The 17,475-nt window shown below is 33.2% G+C and overlaps 1 protein-coding gene across 1 annotated transcript; it reads right to left on the bottom strand.

The window, feature by feature from the left end:
• Nucleotides 1-11,466: 11,466 nt before the first annotated feature.
• Nucleotides 11,467-17,119, bottom strand: LOC112747114 (uncharacterized). The gene is made up of 6 exons (XM_072217996.1): nt 16,973-17,119; nt 12,533-13,251; nt 12,155-12,393; nt 11,865-12,068; nt 11,685-11,777; nt 11,467-11,592 (listed from the first exon to the last, which is right to left on the bottom strand). The coding sequence occupies exons 1-6, from the start codon at nt 16,999-17,001 to the stop codon at nt 11,467-11,469; spliced, it is 1,410 nt and encodes a 469-aa protein (XP_072074097.1). The 5' UTR covers nt 17,002-17,119.
• Nucleotides 17,120-17,475: the final 356 nt, after the last annotated feature.

Genomic DNA, 17,475 nt, shown 5'->3' with positions numbered 1-17,475 from the left:
AGCACCTTGATGTTGACGGATGCGTCGGCCCTAACCATTGGCATAATGAATGTCGCTATCACATGGTAGTCCAAACTTCTATGGTCACTGGAGATGGAGGAGGCGAGACAGGTATGCGGTCCGTTATACCGCTTGACTTCCCAGATGCCCTTCCGTTGCCGGAGGCTCAACCGAATCAACCATGTGCACCCATTCCCAAACTCAGAACACTTTCCCACATACCTGCGATAGTCAGACTCAACTACCTTGTACTGTACCCTTCTGCGGATGCTGTAACTCTTCACACTCAACAGCGCCTCATCTTTATCCTGAAATTGTTGACCAACCTGAAACTCTGTCATACCGGCAGACCCTTCCGTATCTCTAACGCCAAATCCAGCAAGCTGTCCAGGATATTCGTCCTGCCTCATGGCATCCAGGTCCAACGATGAAAAATGGGGTGGGTACTGCTGTGTGCCAGAACTAGATCCACCAGTAGCCCTTATCGGATCAATCCCTCCAACATCATCGCCGCTGTCATCAGCAATCGTCTCCGGCTCGACATCATCGTCATCTGGAGCATCAAACAATCCCTCTCCAACACCAGCCGGGGGAGGACACTGTACTTCAGTTGGAAGATGTTCCCCATATCCAACCTCGTCTCCAACATTGCCGCAGAGATCAGCAGCGAACGATGGGGAGGCGGCGGGCTGGATCGGTGGCTCATACACTGGAACAGAGGTTGAAGCAACCGCAGGTCTCGAGCTCGAACCGGCCACCGTGGCTATATTGTTGGCAACCCGGTTCGACCCACCCGAGCTGGATACCACGTCAACCAACTTTGCCAACAGCTCTGGTATCCTCACCTCGGAAAACTGCCGACGAGAAAGAAACATGACCTGCAAGTCCTCATCACTGCCGATCGTGAAACAGTCATACTTCACCGTATCGTGGAGCACCGTGATTGGAATGCGATAGAAAAACTTCTTAACCCTTTTCACTCCTTCCAGACCAAGCTTGACTAGCACGGAGCTAACGAGAGCATCGTAGCTGGTCGTCGGAGTCACGATAATACATAGAGGATTCTTATCAGTGAACTTCACACCAGACCGAGTTTTCCTCTTAATCGATCCTCTGTGGTGTACTAGCACTAGAAAACTATCCTCACTAGCCATCTCAACTCTTTGTTGAGAGCAACACGAGTTCACAGCATATATATAGAGCTCCGCCTCACACTAATTCGAATCAACTCCATTCGCACCATATATATAATTCGAATTAACTAAATTCGAATTACAAATTGTAAGTAATTCGAGTCAACATCTCTCGAACTACACATAGCGTCACACTTTCTTCGTAATTCGAATTGACTTCTTTCGAATTACTTGTATTGCATGCATACACGTAATTCGAGTTTATTCAATTCGAACTACATGCAACTCTAATTCGAATCATATAGATTCGAATTATATAAATATTTCCTTCTGGTTGAATGCTATATCGAAATTCAGTTTGGCTTATTTACGTAACACTTCTCCTCCAATGGCTTAATTAGATTTTTTACCCTTATTTTTATGCTTGTGTTTATCTTTATCATCTAATATTTTATTTCATATAACATAATTTGTCTAATAATAATTTAATAAAATTTATTCTTAAGTTTTAAAAATACTTTTTAGTTACATATAAAATCAAACACAATTAGCCACTTAGACCGGCCCAATTAAATTTTATAGTGTACATCCTCTTTAATTTTTCTATATTCTTAATAATTCACATTATAAAGCTTGGAGATCTAGTAATTTAGTGTTTCCCCCCCTAATATTCGTGCCTATTTTCCGACTATTGTTGAGAAATAATTATAAATTACACGCATGTATTTCGCTATCTTGGTCACAAAATAGGTACAATAATTTAATGATTTTCATGTATTTTGCTATCTAGATAATGAAATATGAGTTTTAATTATTATGTCGATTTTTATTATTTTATTAATTTTGTAATTAGATATTTATATTTTTTAATTTAATTTTTATTCTATTTTTAATTTTATAATTAGGTCTTTTCTAATTTAAAAAATGTTAAATAATAATTTAATCTTTAATCATATATTTTTTAAAAAATTAATTTGATCTTTAATTATATATATTTTTTAAAATATTTTATTAATTTTAATATTTTTAATATAAAAAAAACTTAATTATAAAACAAAATAATCTAAAAATCTAATTAAAAAAATAATATAAAAATTTAATTAAAAATATAATAAAACTATAAAAATTAATAGAATAATTAAACTTATATTCTTAACTCATCCTATTTTACTATCAAGAATTCGAGATACTGAAATAAGAGTAATTTATTTGCATAATTGCATGTATTGTACATTCTTACGTGTGAAAGATAGAAGCAGTATGCAAACCATAAATCTTTCAATTTGTGCAAATTTGATAAATAAGATATGTTTAATTTAAAAAATTTATAATACTAAATAACTAATATCTTTTGCTTATGTTTAAATTAACACAATTTATTATTTTTTTATTTTTATTTTCCCACTAATAATAATGGGCTGCGGCTAACATTCTAGCTGTCATCCGATCCATATTTTCTTCTGGCTTAGTTTCACATGCCTTCATTTGATGACAATTTAATAAGCTTGGACCATTGCCAGAGTCTGAAAAATCTGGAACACACGTATAAAATTTCCAACAACAACAACAGTACGCAAAGGACAATAATTCACATGCCAAAGTATGCAACAGAAAATCTTTTTTGCCTTTTCTTTATTTTCCTTTTCTTTAAATTTTTTTAGGCGCATGTATCTAGGATTCTATTTTATTTAAATTAATAAAATATAATATTTATTGAAATGTATAATATATAAATAAATAACAATTTTAAATGCCTACTACACATCTTAGATATATAGACTAAAATATCATTAATTACAATTTTATTAAAATAATTTAAAATTTTAAAATTACAAAATTTTTAATTTAAAATTTAAATAAATATAATATAAATTAACAATTTAATTCAATCCAATATAAATAAACATATTTATATTATTGTACTTATATTAAAAATTTTTTTAAAAATTAATTAGATAATACTCTTAATTAATCATACAAATACAATAATACGAATATAATTATTTATATTATATTAAATTAAGTCATTAATTTTAATTATATCCATCTAAATTAAAATTTAAAATTTTATAATTTTAAAATTTTAAATTATTTGAATAAATATGCATATATTCTGGATACACTACCTAAAATTTTTATGTGACCATATCCCAAGTATTTAGCACCTGCTTTATGTACAATTACGTAATTATACATATCCCGAGCATAATTATATTTTTTTTAAAATTGTATTATATCTTGAATACACTGTTCGTGATTTATATACTTAAAAGTCACCAAAAAAAAATATATACTTAATAATTTTTTGGTCTTTGTATTCAAGATGTATAATAATAATATAAAAATATAAACATACTCAATTATACGAATATTGATAAATAAAATATTTATTGATTTATAAATAAAAAAAGTCCCATGTATCTATTTGTCTTTTAATTGATGAAAAGAAGAACAAGAAAGGCTTGTCATGCCTTGCTGTGTGGCTAGAAAATATGAAACTGTGCTTTGGTCTGCCAAATGTGAGGCTCAGAATAAATTCACACAAAGACAGAATATTGTTTACCTTGTGTAAATAATGTCCAGGTATATGATATGGCCGTATGGGATTTTCCATCTCACATTTCACATTTCACATTTCACATTTGTTAGGCTGCGTTTAAAAAGAAAATGGTGATGGGGAGATTGAAATTGATACTGTATTTAATATAAAATATACTATATATTAAGTTATATCTCAATATTATATTTAGTTTAAGATAAATATAAAAATCGAAGAATAAATTTTAAATTTAAAAAATTAAATAAAAATATTTTTAAAAAATATTATAAACATTTTATTTTCTATTCCTAAAAATTTCAATTGCCTGTATCTTTACTTTCTTGAGATACTGAAAAAACTGAAATTTTAGTTTCAATCACTATTCAACAAAATCTCTCAATTTTAATTTCAATACTAAAAAATAAATGCAGCTTTATAGATGTATTTTTTTTTGTTTTTTTCACTTATAGATGTTTTGAGGTTGGGAAAAAAGACCAAAGGCATTTTCAGTTTTTATTATTTTTATTCTTTAATTTTTATCATTGTAAAATTACTTTTTTCAGCCATGCGCATTCTCCGGTCTGTGTACGAAATATATGGTATACAGCTCAGTATTTTTGTTTTCCTCTAGTAAAACATAGTCCACGTTATTTTTTCTCCTCTTGTTCATAGTAAAGTAGTCAACTTTTTTTTTTTTTTTATCAAAAATAAGAGATACGAACCCACAACTTTTTAATTGAGTATGGAAAGACTATATTATTTGAGTTATAAAAAAAAAAGTAGTCAACTTTTTTAATGGGTCATTATATATATTTATATATAATTTATACATATTTTACACATATTTTTCATAGAGTAAAATTATCTTTTAAAATAATAACGATTTTTTGTAAAAAAAAAATCAAATTTTTTTAATAATAGAATACTTTTTTCATGGTAGAATAATTAATTTTTTATTAATATAAAGAATCACCACCACTTTATTTTAGTAATTTTATTCATATTTTGACTATATATATGAACAGAATTTAATTATATAGTTTATAAAATTTAATTTTAAATGAGAGTAAGAGGTCATTCTGTATTATTATATGAGTGGTTAATTAATAGTTAATTTTTTATATTCAGATATAATCTTTCAAGTAACATTTTAAGCATTGATCCAAAGAAATTTAGATGCCCTATAAATTGTTTGTGTTTAAAATTAAATATAGGATTTAAAAATTAAATTAAGACTTATCTTTTGATACACAACCGAGGAATCCATAGTCATTAATTAGTCAAGCACGATTATTATGGCCACATAAGTTGGTGCAATGCAAGGCTTTTTTTTTATTCAAATAAAATAAATTATTTATTTACTCAAATAAATTGTAATACTCAATTTTACCATTTTGAATATTTAATTATGTTTTTCTGATAAAAAAAGAAAAATAAAAATTATAATATTTATGCTGTGGTGTTGACAGTGAAAGCGACACTATTTTTTTTTTTTTTCATATTTTTGATGTTGTTGCCAACGAAAATAAAATAGTTTTCTCTTTCATTTTCTTATCACTGCAAGCAAAAATAGATAAAAAAGAGAAGAGAGAGAAAATGATTTACGTGCAAATACAAAATGAGAGATGACAATGATTTTCTCTCCAATTTTTTTTGCCCATTTTCACGTATAGTGATAGAAAAAATGTGAGAAAAAAATTGCTTCATTTTCGCTAGTAACAACAAAAGTACAAAACAAATTCAATGTTGTTTTTGCTTCCAAAACCAGCGTAAATATTTTAATTTTTGTTTATGCTTTTTTCGCCAGCAAAAACACAAGTAAATGCAGAAATTGATAAATTTATGTATCCCAATTTAAATTGGTAAATAAATAATTTTTTATTTAAATAAAAAAACCTGCAATGTAATAATAGTCTAACAACATTTCAACAATTTATTTTAAAATATAAATATTAATAAAAAATATCCATATTTAGATTCAAATAAAATATAAAAATATTTATAACAAGTATGAAGATCTAAAATTTGAATTTTAATTAAAATTTAGGAAAACAATTACATATTTATGGATTTAAAATGAAAAGGTTAATGACTTTATTAAATTCATTAAGAACATCATTTAATTTATCAATATTTAAAGAAATGCGAGGCTAGCTTGGTGTGAGACCATAATAGCAAAAATGAGGTCTTAGAGTTCGAGATAAAGCTATCAAAATTTGGAGAATAAAAACTAAGTTAAAGTTGACTTGCAATGATGATAAAACAGTAGCAACGAATCTCAAAAAGGAATTAGCCGAAACTGAGAAGACAGATGAGATATTCGTCAGAACAAAATTAAAAGGAGAAGAACGGAGAACCAAAGCCATAAAAGTGGCATCAATTAAGAACTTTACTCACATAAAAAGAGGAGAGATCTTGTAAAGTAAAGTCTTTTTTGTAGGTGATATTAGATTGCTTGTTTGATGTATTTGTTAGGTGTTATTCCTTAGGTACTGTAGCTAGTTGAGATTTTTGAAATCTTTTTAGTGTTTGTGTTTTGGTTGTTTTATTTTTTTCTTTAAATTGATGTAAACTTCTATTTTGGAGTGCTGACTTTTTCTTCCCTTATGGGTCGAGAATTTTACTAACATTCGAAAAAAGAACTCTACTTAGACTATAATAAACTGACTATAAAACCTGATATGTTTAACTCATGTCCAACCTATAGATAGGGTATCATTGTTCACCTTTCATATTTCTTATACTTTTGCTATTTGAATATAGTATTTGCGTAATTATGAACTAAATAAAATTTAGCGCTCCTTCGCAGTAGGACACACTTCATTTGTAAACTGTAGTACAGTTAGCAAGAAATGAAAACATTAAACTCTCCTACGTGACAATTAAAGTAATTATAAGCATAATATTTGTGTTAGTTATAAATCCAATTCATAATAATATAAAGAGTAAAGAATCGTTTTTGTCCCAACGTTTGGGGTAAATCCTATTTGTGTCCCTAACGTTTAAATCGTCCTATTTGTATCCCTAACGTTTGTAAAAGTGATTCAATGTTATCCTGCCGTCAATTACATATCATGAGCACTTTAGTTTGAGTTTTAAAAATTTCTTCTTGAAGTTAGAATATAAATGTCTGGGATAGAATCGATGATCTACTCCGAAAAATAGTTCATCAAATGTTGAAACTAATTCCTACAACATTTACATAATTCACTTTTATAGGGACATAATTGAATCTAAACATAAATAGTGGGTATAATATTAAAATCGAACACATCCAAACGAGACCTAATTGAGAATGAATACATTCAAGTGAGAATAATTGAAAAATATAATCTGATTTGTTAGTATAATTTATAATAGGATAACATTGAATCACTTTTATAAACGTTAAGGATACAAATAGGACGATTTAAACGTTAGGGACACAAATAGGACTTACCCCAAACGTTGGGAACAAAAATGATACTTTACTCTAATATAAATAAGATCTCAAGCTAACATTGATAAATAGTTATCTCTATCTGATATTCGATATAAGCCTAGGAGTGCTATTAAATTAAAGCTCATGCCATGGTAGATTTTCTAGTAAAGATGGAGCTTCAAATAACAAAAAGAGAGGTGTTCATCTCATCCTAACAATAGGGAGTAACTAGTTTTTCAAGTGTCCATAAAATACGATTTTCTGATATCAAATAATCAACCTGAGTTTGAGGATTTGTTGGTAGGATTGTTATTATCTTAAGATGTCAGAGCAATTAAGATTACGGTATATAGCGACTCATGACCTCACAAGTGAACGGGAATATTAAGTTCGGGATGCTCTTTTGTAGTTATACCATCAAAAGGTGCAAAATCATGTAACTGAATTTGACTCATTTCTCCTAGAGAAAAAAAATGTAAGAGTAGATGTTCTATTTAAGTTAGCAAGCACAAAATTAAGTAACAAAAATAGAACTCTAATTCAAGAGGTATGTATTACAAGAACTTTCAGTATCTAGGGTGATAATTTTGTATATTATGAATGTGCTCACTTGGATTCTATTAAGTCAAACTTGCAGTACGGGATGTTACCATCAAATCCAAAAGAGCCAAAAGTTCAAAAATTCAATATCGGATTATTAATGACTAGCTGTACAACGAGCACTACAAGAAAAAGGGTCTATCGCCACGCTTTTATGAGGGTGACGATTGATTAGAAATTTGGTTACGTTTTTTCTTGCTATGCTTAAAAAACGTGGCGAAAGGGGTCTATGGTCACGCTTTTATGAGGGTGGCAATTGATTCGAAATTTGGCCACACTTTTTTTTGCCACGCTTTAGAGAGAAACAGGGACACCTTTAAAGCATGGCAACATGGTTTTGTTATAGTGACATTTTAAAAGCATGGTCGTTTCCTTTAACTCTTTTGGCCCACTTAAAAAATGTGCCCAAAAGGTTTAAGGAAAAAAAAGCTTTTGTTCAAAACAGTTTCGAAACCCTTTCAATTTACATGAAACCCTTTTGGCCGTTCCCTAAACACTAAAACACTAGCAAATAACCCTAAACACCAGTGATGGCAAAGAACCCCAGCACTCCGAAGAACATCGCCGACACTCGCAATGCCTCCGTCGGCGCTCCCTCTTCCGGCACTCCCACCATCCCTGGTCCCTCTGTCGGCATTCCATCTTCTCGTTGGTGACTCCCTCTGGCGGTGACTTTGACTGTCCCTCGCAAACCCTCCATTGATGCTCCCTCCGCCGCTGCTCCCTTCCGTCACTGCAAGCCCCTAACTGTCGCAATGCTCTCGTGGCGCTCTCTCTTCCGACACTCCCACCATTGCTGCTCTGATCCCACCATAACTCTCTCACCAAACTCTCTCTCTCTCTCTCTCTCTCTCTCTCTCTCTCTCTTTCTCTCTCTCTCTCTTTCTCTCTCTGGAGCAGCATCAGTAACACCTTAGTACCTTACACATCATCCAGTTTAGTTTCCCGGATTCCATTCCTCAACTTCCACTTCTACATCCAGCAGAGATTTTTCTTGGTGAGTTCAGCTCCTTTCTAATTCTTTTTTCCCCTTTCCCTCAAATGTTTCGTGGAATTTAGTGGTTGAGATTGCTCATTTGGGAGATTAGAGTTTGGCAAGTTTGGAATTTGAAGATTTTAGTGAAATTCCCGATTTTATTTATTTGTATTGTTATGTTATGGTATTCTTGGTCTATTCTAGCTTGTCGTTGCTATTGTTACTAGGGTTTCTCTGTTTTGTTCATTATTATTATTATTATTATTATTATTATTATTATTATTATTATTATTATTATCAATTAATAATTAATACTATGATATTTTGTGACATGTATTGCATAATGGTGATTGACTTCAATGGTTTAATTGTTGCACATTTGGTAACTTAGGGTATTATTATTGGAAGTGAGTGAATGTGCAATGTAGAGGGCAACTGGGGACACAAAAAGCATGGGTAAGAGGTCACTTGAGGATGGAGAAGATGACCAGCTTGAACGAAAGAGGCCTGTTCTTGCCAGGTGCTTCTTCCTTATCCTCTCATCTTCCATTATTGATTTAGATATTCTCTTGGCTACTGGCATTGTTTAATCAGAAACTTGACCACTACGTTAAAGTCTTGATCACTTCTAACTTGTGATTGGTGACTCTTAACTATACTATCATATGTAAATGCCATTGGCCCAATTGAAAGTTATAACAGATTTCTAAATTTTGTGAATAAAAAACAGCAAATAGAGATAGCTATATTTATCTGCTACAATTAATTAACCCCATATATCTAAGTTATTCACATTGTTGTTCCTAGAAAAGAAACATAATCAGTTCAAAACCCACACTACAAAAAAAAGGCCTATGGTCACGGTTTTTTACCGTGGCCTATTCCGCCGTAGCCATAGGTCTATGGTCACGATTTTTTTACCTATGGTCATGGTTTCTATGGTCACGGTTACAATTTTCAAATTCTGACACTTTAGGCCACGATTTTTAACCGTGACCATAGGGCAATCTATGGTCACGCATAAAAACCGTGACCATAGCCTCTATGGTCACCCCTCCTCAAAACCGTGACCATAGTCTTATCTATGGTCACGGTTTTAGCCATGACCATAGAGCCTATAGTCACCCCTCCTTAAAACCGTGACCATAGCCATATCTATGGTCACGGTTTTGGCCGTGACCATAGCCTCTATGGTCACCCCTCCTCAAAACCATGACCATAGCCTTATCTATGGTCACCCCTCCTGAAAACCGTGACCATAGCCATATTTATGGTCACGGTTTTGGCCGTGACCATAGCCTCTATGGTCACCCCTCCTTAAAACTGTGACCATAGCCTCTATGGTCACCCGTCTTTAAAACCGTGACCATAGTGCCTATGGTCACAGTTTTGACCGTGACCATAGCTTGTTTTGTTTTATGAGCTTTAATTTTTTTAAAGCATAATCACATCTCAAATTAATGATAATCACAAAATAAATATAAGAACAAGAAATGTAAATCATAAAAGTTTCATTATAAACTAGATATGTTTAATTTTTAGTCTATACAACAGAAATCAAAATAGTGTAATGTATCCAATTACATGTAATACTGCGTAAAGTCTCTTTTCAAAAAGTACAGAACACATAAAAAAAAATTACATTTAGATAACTAAAGTGTAAGACCCATCCCATGTCATATTTGTATGGAACATATTTTCTTCACATCATGTCTTCCTACTAGCTAAAGAAATAAACATGTTAAAACAGAGCAACATTGCTTTTGATAATGCAGTACATATGCAGCAAAGTTTAATAAGTCAATTAACTTTAAAATTTCAACCACTAAACAGTAAGGAGTATTTGCTAGGGTTTTGATGAGTCACATAAAAAGAAAATCTTAGCCAAAACTTATACATACATGTCCCTCTTTATGTAAACAACAAAGTCCAATTGATATAGACCTATCTGTAACACAAGTGACAAACCTAAATAATAATTGTTGAAAAAAAATTCTAAATTCTATATGGTACCAAACTTGTTAGCCTTCAACTTGTTAAAAAAAAAATGCTTATTTGCTTCACTGTAGCCCATCATTTAACAGTTAAATGTTGCATGCACTTAGTGAAAGTATCTTAAGTTTTTTTCCTTGTGAGTGGTGAGGGATCAATAAAGAGGAATTAAATTAATAAAGATGAGCACAAGATATAAAAAGTAAAACAACTAAAGTTTAGAACCAAAAATATAATGGTTTAGCCAATCAGCTTAGTAAGTACCAAAACCATACTATTAATTTAACTACTTATTTTGAACAGCACTTACTTCGAAATCCTTTGATACATGGTTCGATCCAAGTGAAGGAGGAATGCTTCGCCGCGCATCATTTGGTGCACTACTCGCATCAGGTGGAGATTGTTGGGCGGCTTCTATCATTACTTGCACTTGTTCTGCACTCATACCAGGATTGACTTGTTGCAACAACGTTTTAATCAAGTTTGTTAAACCATCCAACTTGGAAGTTAAGTTAGTTTGATTTTTCTCCATAGTTGAAACCACTTCAGTATGTTGTTGTTGCATTTGTCAGATCTGCTTATCCTTTTTAAGAGAGGATTTTGTGACTGATCGACCATAGAAATGAACTCTACCATGTCTTTCCTTTCCGAAAACTATTTGAACTACCTCATTATCACTGTATCCTGCTTGTTTCAAATTTTGAATATGATCCTATTACACACAAATAGGACCAAAATAAGTTCATGCACCCAAATGCTTCAAAATAAAAAAATAACTAACACATTTCTGGTTTGGTGTACTTTTCTAAGAAACTGGACAACTCACAATCATCTCTTGTGTTCCTGAATCAGTCTCTCCTTTTTTGTTTGTACGAGTTACAACAAACATCTCAGCTTGTAATGGATCTTTGTTGTCCTCCTTCTTTGCACGCTACAGAGAAACCACCAACATTTGACTAACTTAAACACTCTTCATAACATGAAAGATGCAAAAATACTTAAATGCAAAGCACCAAAAAATACCAATTCAGCGCGTACTAACTCAAAACTAACTGGACCCATTCGATGATTCCATTTTTGCTTGGATCTGTTTTCACGATTTATGTCAGAAATAACCTACATTTTGTTGCAATGTAAAAATACAGAGTTAGTTAAATACATGATACCATCATTAAAGCCAAGAAAGTTGTGAAAATAACTTACTTTGCTGATATCAAGCCTCCAAAATTGAACTAATTTTCGAAAATGCAGTTCAGGTATAGTCATTGGACGATTTTTCATCATCTCTCTGAATGAGCTGTACGGTGTATAGTGACATTTTTTTATGCGTTTCTTAAATTGCTTCCATGACTCTCCGATGGTATCTATCACCCAAGGCTCAGCATCACTAGGAATGTTATATTTAGACTACGAAGAAACAACGAATTATGTTATTTTACCATACATGCTAAGCCTATTTGTAAACAATTTAAAAAGGAGAATGATCTACTCACCTTTGCATAATCCAACATTGAAGTTTTAGTCTCACTGGACACAGCTTGCCAATTAGTATATAATAAGGTGACCAAATTAGAGTTTCTTGCAAGTGTGCCCAAGAACCGACTAAATAATTGAACTTGTGTCTTTGTTGGGCCTATGGGTTTGACATTGTACCATGTTGACTCTATTTGTGTTTCCATGGCATGAATATGCTTGAGTTGGGTGGGACCACGAGCTTTTTTCTTTTTGGTACCTATTTCCAATGTCATTACTAGAGAATATTAACAAGAATACTAACCTAATGAATTAATGAATAAAAGAGTAGACTAAATAAAAGAATTAGGTTGGTGTCTATCACTATTTGCTATTGAAACTAGGGATAAAAGCATTACTGTGTTGACTGTCACTACTATCCCCAACACTTGGATTGTGATCATCATAATCATATTCATATTCTTCATCGTTTTCGTCCAATGATATCCCATATTTTTTGAAGAATTCATCTAGAGTCATAATTGGGATAAGAGACTCAATCTTGTGTTCTTCTTCTTCATTGCCATCTTCTTCATTTGATTTCTTCATTGGCATCTTCTTTTTGGTCGGCTTCTTGCTTTGACCATCACCGTCATTGGTATTCATATTGGCTTTACCATCTTCCATCTTTGATTTTTTCATTGGTACCTTCTTCCTAGTCAGCTTCTTCCCACCTAGGGCCTCATGTTCATTGGCTTTCATATTGACTACATGATTTTCTTCTTTGGATTTCTTCATTGGCATCTTGATTTGACCCTCATCTTCATTGATCACCTTGTCCTTGTTGTTTGTTATCTTCTTAGTTGGCATTTTGCTTTGACCTTTATCATCGACTCTTGTCACCTTCTTTGTTGACTTCTTGCCCTTTTTCCTTGTCTCATGTTTGCTACTATCCCCACATACAGCTAAAATATGTTCCCTTTTGATTTGAAATTGTTTCAGCAATGCATAAGCACTTGTGAATTGAATTTTTCCTGAATTTTTTATTGGACTCCTCATCTTCAAGGGACTTCTTTGTGACTCTATTTGTGATAGGGTCCTTAGCCTTTTTCTTTTGGGATTTCCTTCACTGTTCATCCTACATCCAAAAAAGAGAGGTTCAATTAAGCATCAAGTTAATTCAATTGCAAAAAGAGAGATCAAAGAGATATACATGAGAGGTCAAAATAAAGCATCAATATACATGAATGCAAAAGGGAAGGAAAATTAAATATCAACTAAATAAAGCATCAGCATTTTCCAACACCTTATAGTCACTAAATTTCAGCATCACTGTGAAACTCATCAGACTCTGTTTCTTTGTCTTTAGGTTTGATCTTGTTCGGTGTCACATCAACAATAGTAGGTCGCACACCCTGTCTAACCAAGTCTACCTCACCAATTTCACTTAAGGGTATCAGACTATTCGCAGATTCATGTGGCTCTCCTATGTTAGGGTCAAACTGTAATTGGAAACCCATGTTAAACAAGTCTCTTGGAACCGTTTTCATCACATAATGCTTTTGGGGAATATATGGATCTTTCACATAAAAGCACTGGTGTGCTTGGCTTGCCAACACAAATGGTTCGTCTTGGTAACATCTTTTGTTGAAATGAACGTATGTCAAACCATAATTATCTTCCTCAGCCATAAACCACTCACACTTAAATAACACAACTTTAAATTGGCTATAATAGTCTAACTCAACAATATCAATGATTCTACCATAATATCTTATATTGGCCTTGATTGGTTTTTTGTCCTTAACACTAGCAAAGCTTGTAATTTCAGCCACCACAGTGACACCACTATTTTGCGTTTTTCACATCACTTCTCGCCGCTTAGTATGAAATCTGTACCCATTGACGACATAAGCAGAATAAGATTTTGCAACTTTATTTGGACCCTTAGACAACTGTCGTATCCAACTGGGAACATCATCCTTCATGGCACGTCCAGTAAACCATTCTATAAAGTCTTCATTTTGATCTTTAACAACGTTCTACTTTCGCTTCCGCTTGGCTTGCTTTTGTTGCTCACCATGTTCTCTACAAGGGATGTGTATTATTATGTAATACTATACCAAAATTAGTCTAAGGAATAGAAGAAATGAGACGTGAAATTTTACCTCATGTAAGGCTCCACGTTAACGCAATTGTTCAATACATATGCATTAGCTTGAAGGAGTGACTTCTCGTCCAAAATAATTAGTTGTCCTTTTTTTCCACCCAATGGACTTCCCTTGTTTGTGAACAAATTTGAATCAGGATCTTGGGTTGAAGTGCCTTCATCATTATTCCGAGATACTCTGTTGAATCTTGTTTTCACTCCCTCATGCAAATATCTTGAACAAAAAGTTAAACACTCTTCAGCCAAATAACCCTCTGCAATTGATCCTTTCGGACGACTTCTATTGCGAACATACCTTTTTAGTGTGCACATGTATCTCTCAATCGGATACATCTAGTGAAACTGGACGGGACCACCTAACCTTACTTCGTTAGCTAAATGAATAGGCAAATGAACCATTTCAAAAAAGGTAGGGGAAAAATCACTCTCTAACTAGCACAAAGTCTCCACAATCTCTGACTCCAGACCATTAATCTCTTCTAAAGATATTTCTTTTTGACATAGCCGACGAAAAAAGGAACATAAGCGAACTAGAGGAACAGCAACATGATCTGGAAGAATGCTCTTGATTGGTATTTGCAATAGGTAATGCAACATGAAGTGAGCATCATGAGTCTTATAACCGTAAAGCTTTCTCTCTTCTTGTTGTACACAATGAGAAATGTTTGAAGCACTTCCATCAGGCAATTTTGTTTTCTTCAAAACACCACAAAAAATAGATTTCTCCCCTTTGGTCATTGAGAAGCATGCTCTGGCAAGTTTAGTTCTTTTGCCATCCTTCGTATTTGTTGGGTGAAGATTCTTTCGAATGCCCAACTCCTTAAGATCATAATGAGCCTTTACATGGTCCTTCGTCTTTCCAGGAATATCCAATAAGGTACCAACTATACTATCGACTATGTTTTTTTCTATATGCATTACATCAAGGTTGTGCCTGATCATACAATGCTGCCAATATGGTAACTCAAAAAAGATTGATTTTTTTCATTGGCCTTTACTTTTGTTTTGCGTCTTCCCAAAGGCATTATCTACTGACTTTAGCATATCCAGAACCTCTTCACCGGTTAACATTCGTGGTGGACCCCTGAATTCATTTTTTCCATTAAAAGATCTCTTGTTAGACCTCCATGCATGATCAGCTGGCAAAAATCTCCTATGGTCCATGTAAACTGTCTTTTGGCTATGTTTCAAATAACAAAAAGAAGTATCATGGTTACAACATGGACAAGCCAACTTCCCTTTGGTACTCCAACCGGATAACATGGCATACGCTGAAAAATCATTGATTGTCCAAAGAAGTGCAGCATTCATTCGAAAAGTTTCTTTTTTAAAAGAGTCATATGTATCTATCCCTGACACCCATAGCTCCTTCATCTCTTCGATCAATGGTTGCAAAAAAAATGTCAATATTATTTCTCGGTGAATAAGGTCCAGGTATGAATAAAGAGAGCATGCAATATTCTGATTTCATAGACATCCACGGGGGAAAGTTGTACACCATTAAGACAACTGGCCATGTGCTATGTGACACATTCATAGTTCGAAAAGGATTAAAACCGTCACTTGCCAACCCAAGCCTCAAGTTGCGAAGTTCTTTTGAAAAGTTTGGGTACCGACTGTCGAAGTTCTTCCATGCTTGACCATCAACAGGGTGCCTTATGCAATCGTCTTTCAGACGCTGCTCGTCATGCCACCTCAACGCCTCTGCTGTGTTTGGACACATAAAAAGCCTTTTAAGCCTTGGTATTAAAGGAAAGTATCTTAGGGTCTTCGCAGCAACCTTATGAACTTTATTTGGAAGCGCAAAGTCATCTTCATTGCCATCCGTAGTAGGAGTCAGATTATATCGAGACTCTCCACAGATATGACAAACTGAGTCATTTATGTACTCATTCCGATACAGCATGCAGTCATTAGGACATGCATCAATCTTTTCATAGTCAAGACCCAAGTCTTTAACCATATTCTTAGCTTTATTAAAAGAAGTGGGAATATTCAAATCAGGTATAGCTTCTTTTAATAACTCCAAGAGGGAGGTAAAAGATGTATTACTCCAGCCATGTAGACACTTCAAGTGGTAGAGACGAATGATAAACGATAGTCTCGAAAACCCAGTAGTACAATTCGGATATAATTCTAGACTTGCTTCATCTACCAACTTATAAAATCGCTTCGCATCTTCATTCAGCCCGCTGTTTCCCTCTTCAAGATTTGCGATATCTCCGAATGCATGACGCAGTAACCCATCAATGTCGTCAAAGCCGCCTCGATCATCCATGTCACATCCCACAACTATTGAGATTATTGGTTCCCCATGATTGATCCATCTTTTATAACCTTTGACAAAACCATAGCAAATAAGATGCTCATATACGGCATCTCATTCACGCCAATAAGTGTTTCCACATTTTGCACACGGACACTGGATTTCTCTTCCAATCGGTTGTCCAATTGAGAAGGCAAACTCTAAAAAATTATTAACACCATCTATATACTTGTTCTCAAATCTTGGTGAATCCATCCAATCTTTTGATAGAGTATGATTAAACCTAACATTGTAATTACCTGAACTTACTAAACATGATCTAGTAGGTCAATTATAGTGACAATCTAGCTAGCATATACACACTTACTACCTAAATAATGGAAGATCAAATTATTTTATATAACAAGTATGATACAAATTTACTGCTTAGTTCCTTCATTTTGAGATGCCATATGAAGTTGTTATACACAGTGTCACAGCAACTAGTCAACTCTTTTTGTCTTTACCAGTCCAAAAAAATTATACTGTATACAAAACAAAACAAAAAATTGAAGAGAAGCTAAAGAACATTCAACAACTCTGTGATCTATCAAGGTTAAATACATCACCTAAAATAAACAAAATGAAGTCAAAATTGCTTTATCAAGCTCCATTACCTGTGTACTAAAAATTTAGCGCTTGCTGTCAACTTGGTCTTCACCTTTCTCTTCCCCACTTGAAATCCATCTCCACCCTTATTACAAAGTGTAGAACTATTTTCCTGAAAGAAATTCAAGAGCTAGTAATATTTGAAGAGGAAGTAATGAATAAGAATTTAAATATGAATTTTGTCCTATATATGCTTATCATATGATTCAAATTAGGAAGTCAGGCTATAAGTCCTACTTTTTCTGAAGTCATACAACATTGATAAATATACTTGAAAT

This window comes from Arachis hypogaea, chromosome 15 (genome assembly GCF_003086295.3).
Source record: "Arachis hypogaea cultivar Tifrunner chromosome 15, arahy.Tifrunner.gnm2.J5K5, whole genome shotgun sequence".
Classification (NCBI taxonomy): Eukaryota; Viridiplantae; Streptophyta; class Magnoliopsida; order Fabales; family Fabaceae; genus Arachis; species Arachis hypogaea.
This window is presented reverse-complemented; position numbering and strand designations above follow the sequence as displayed.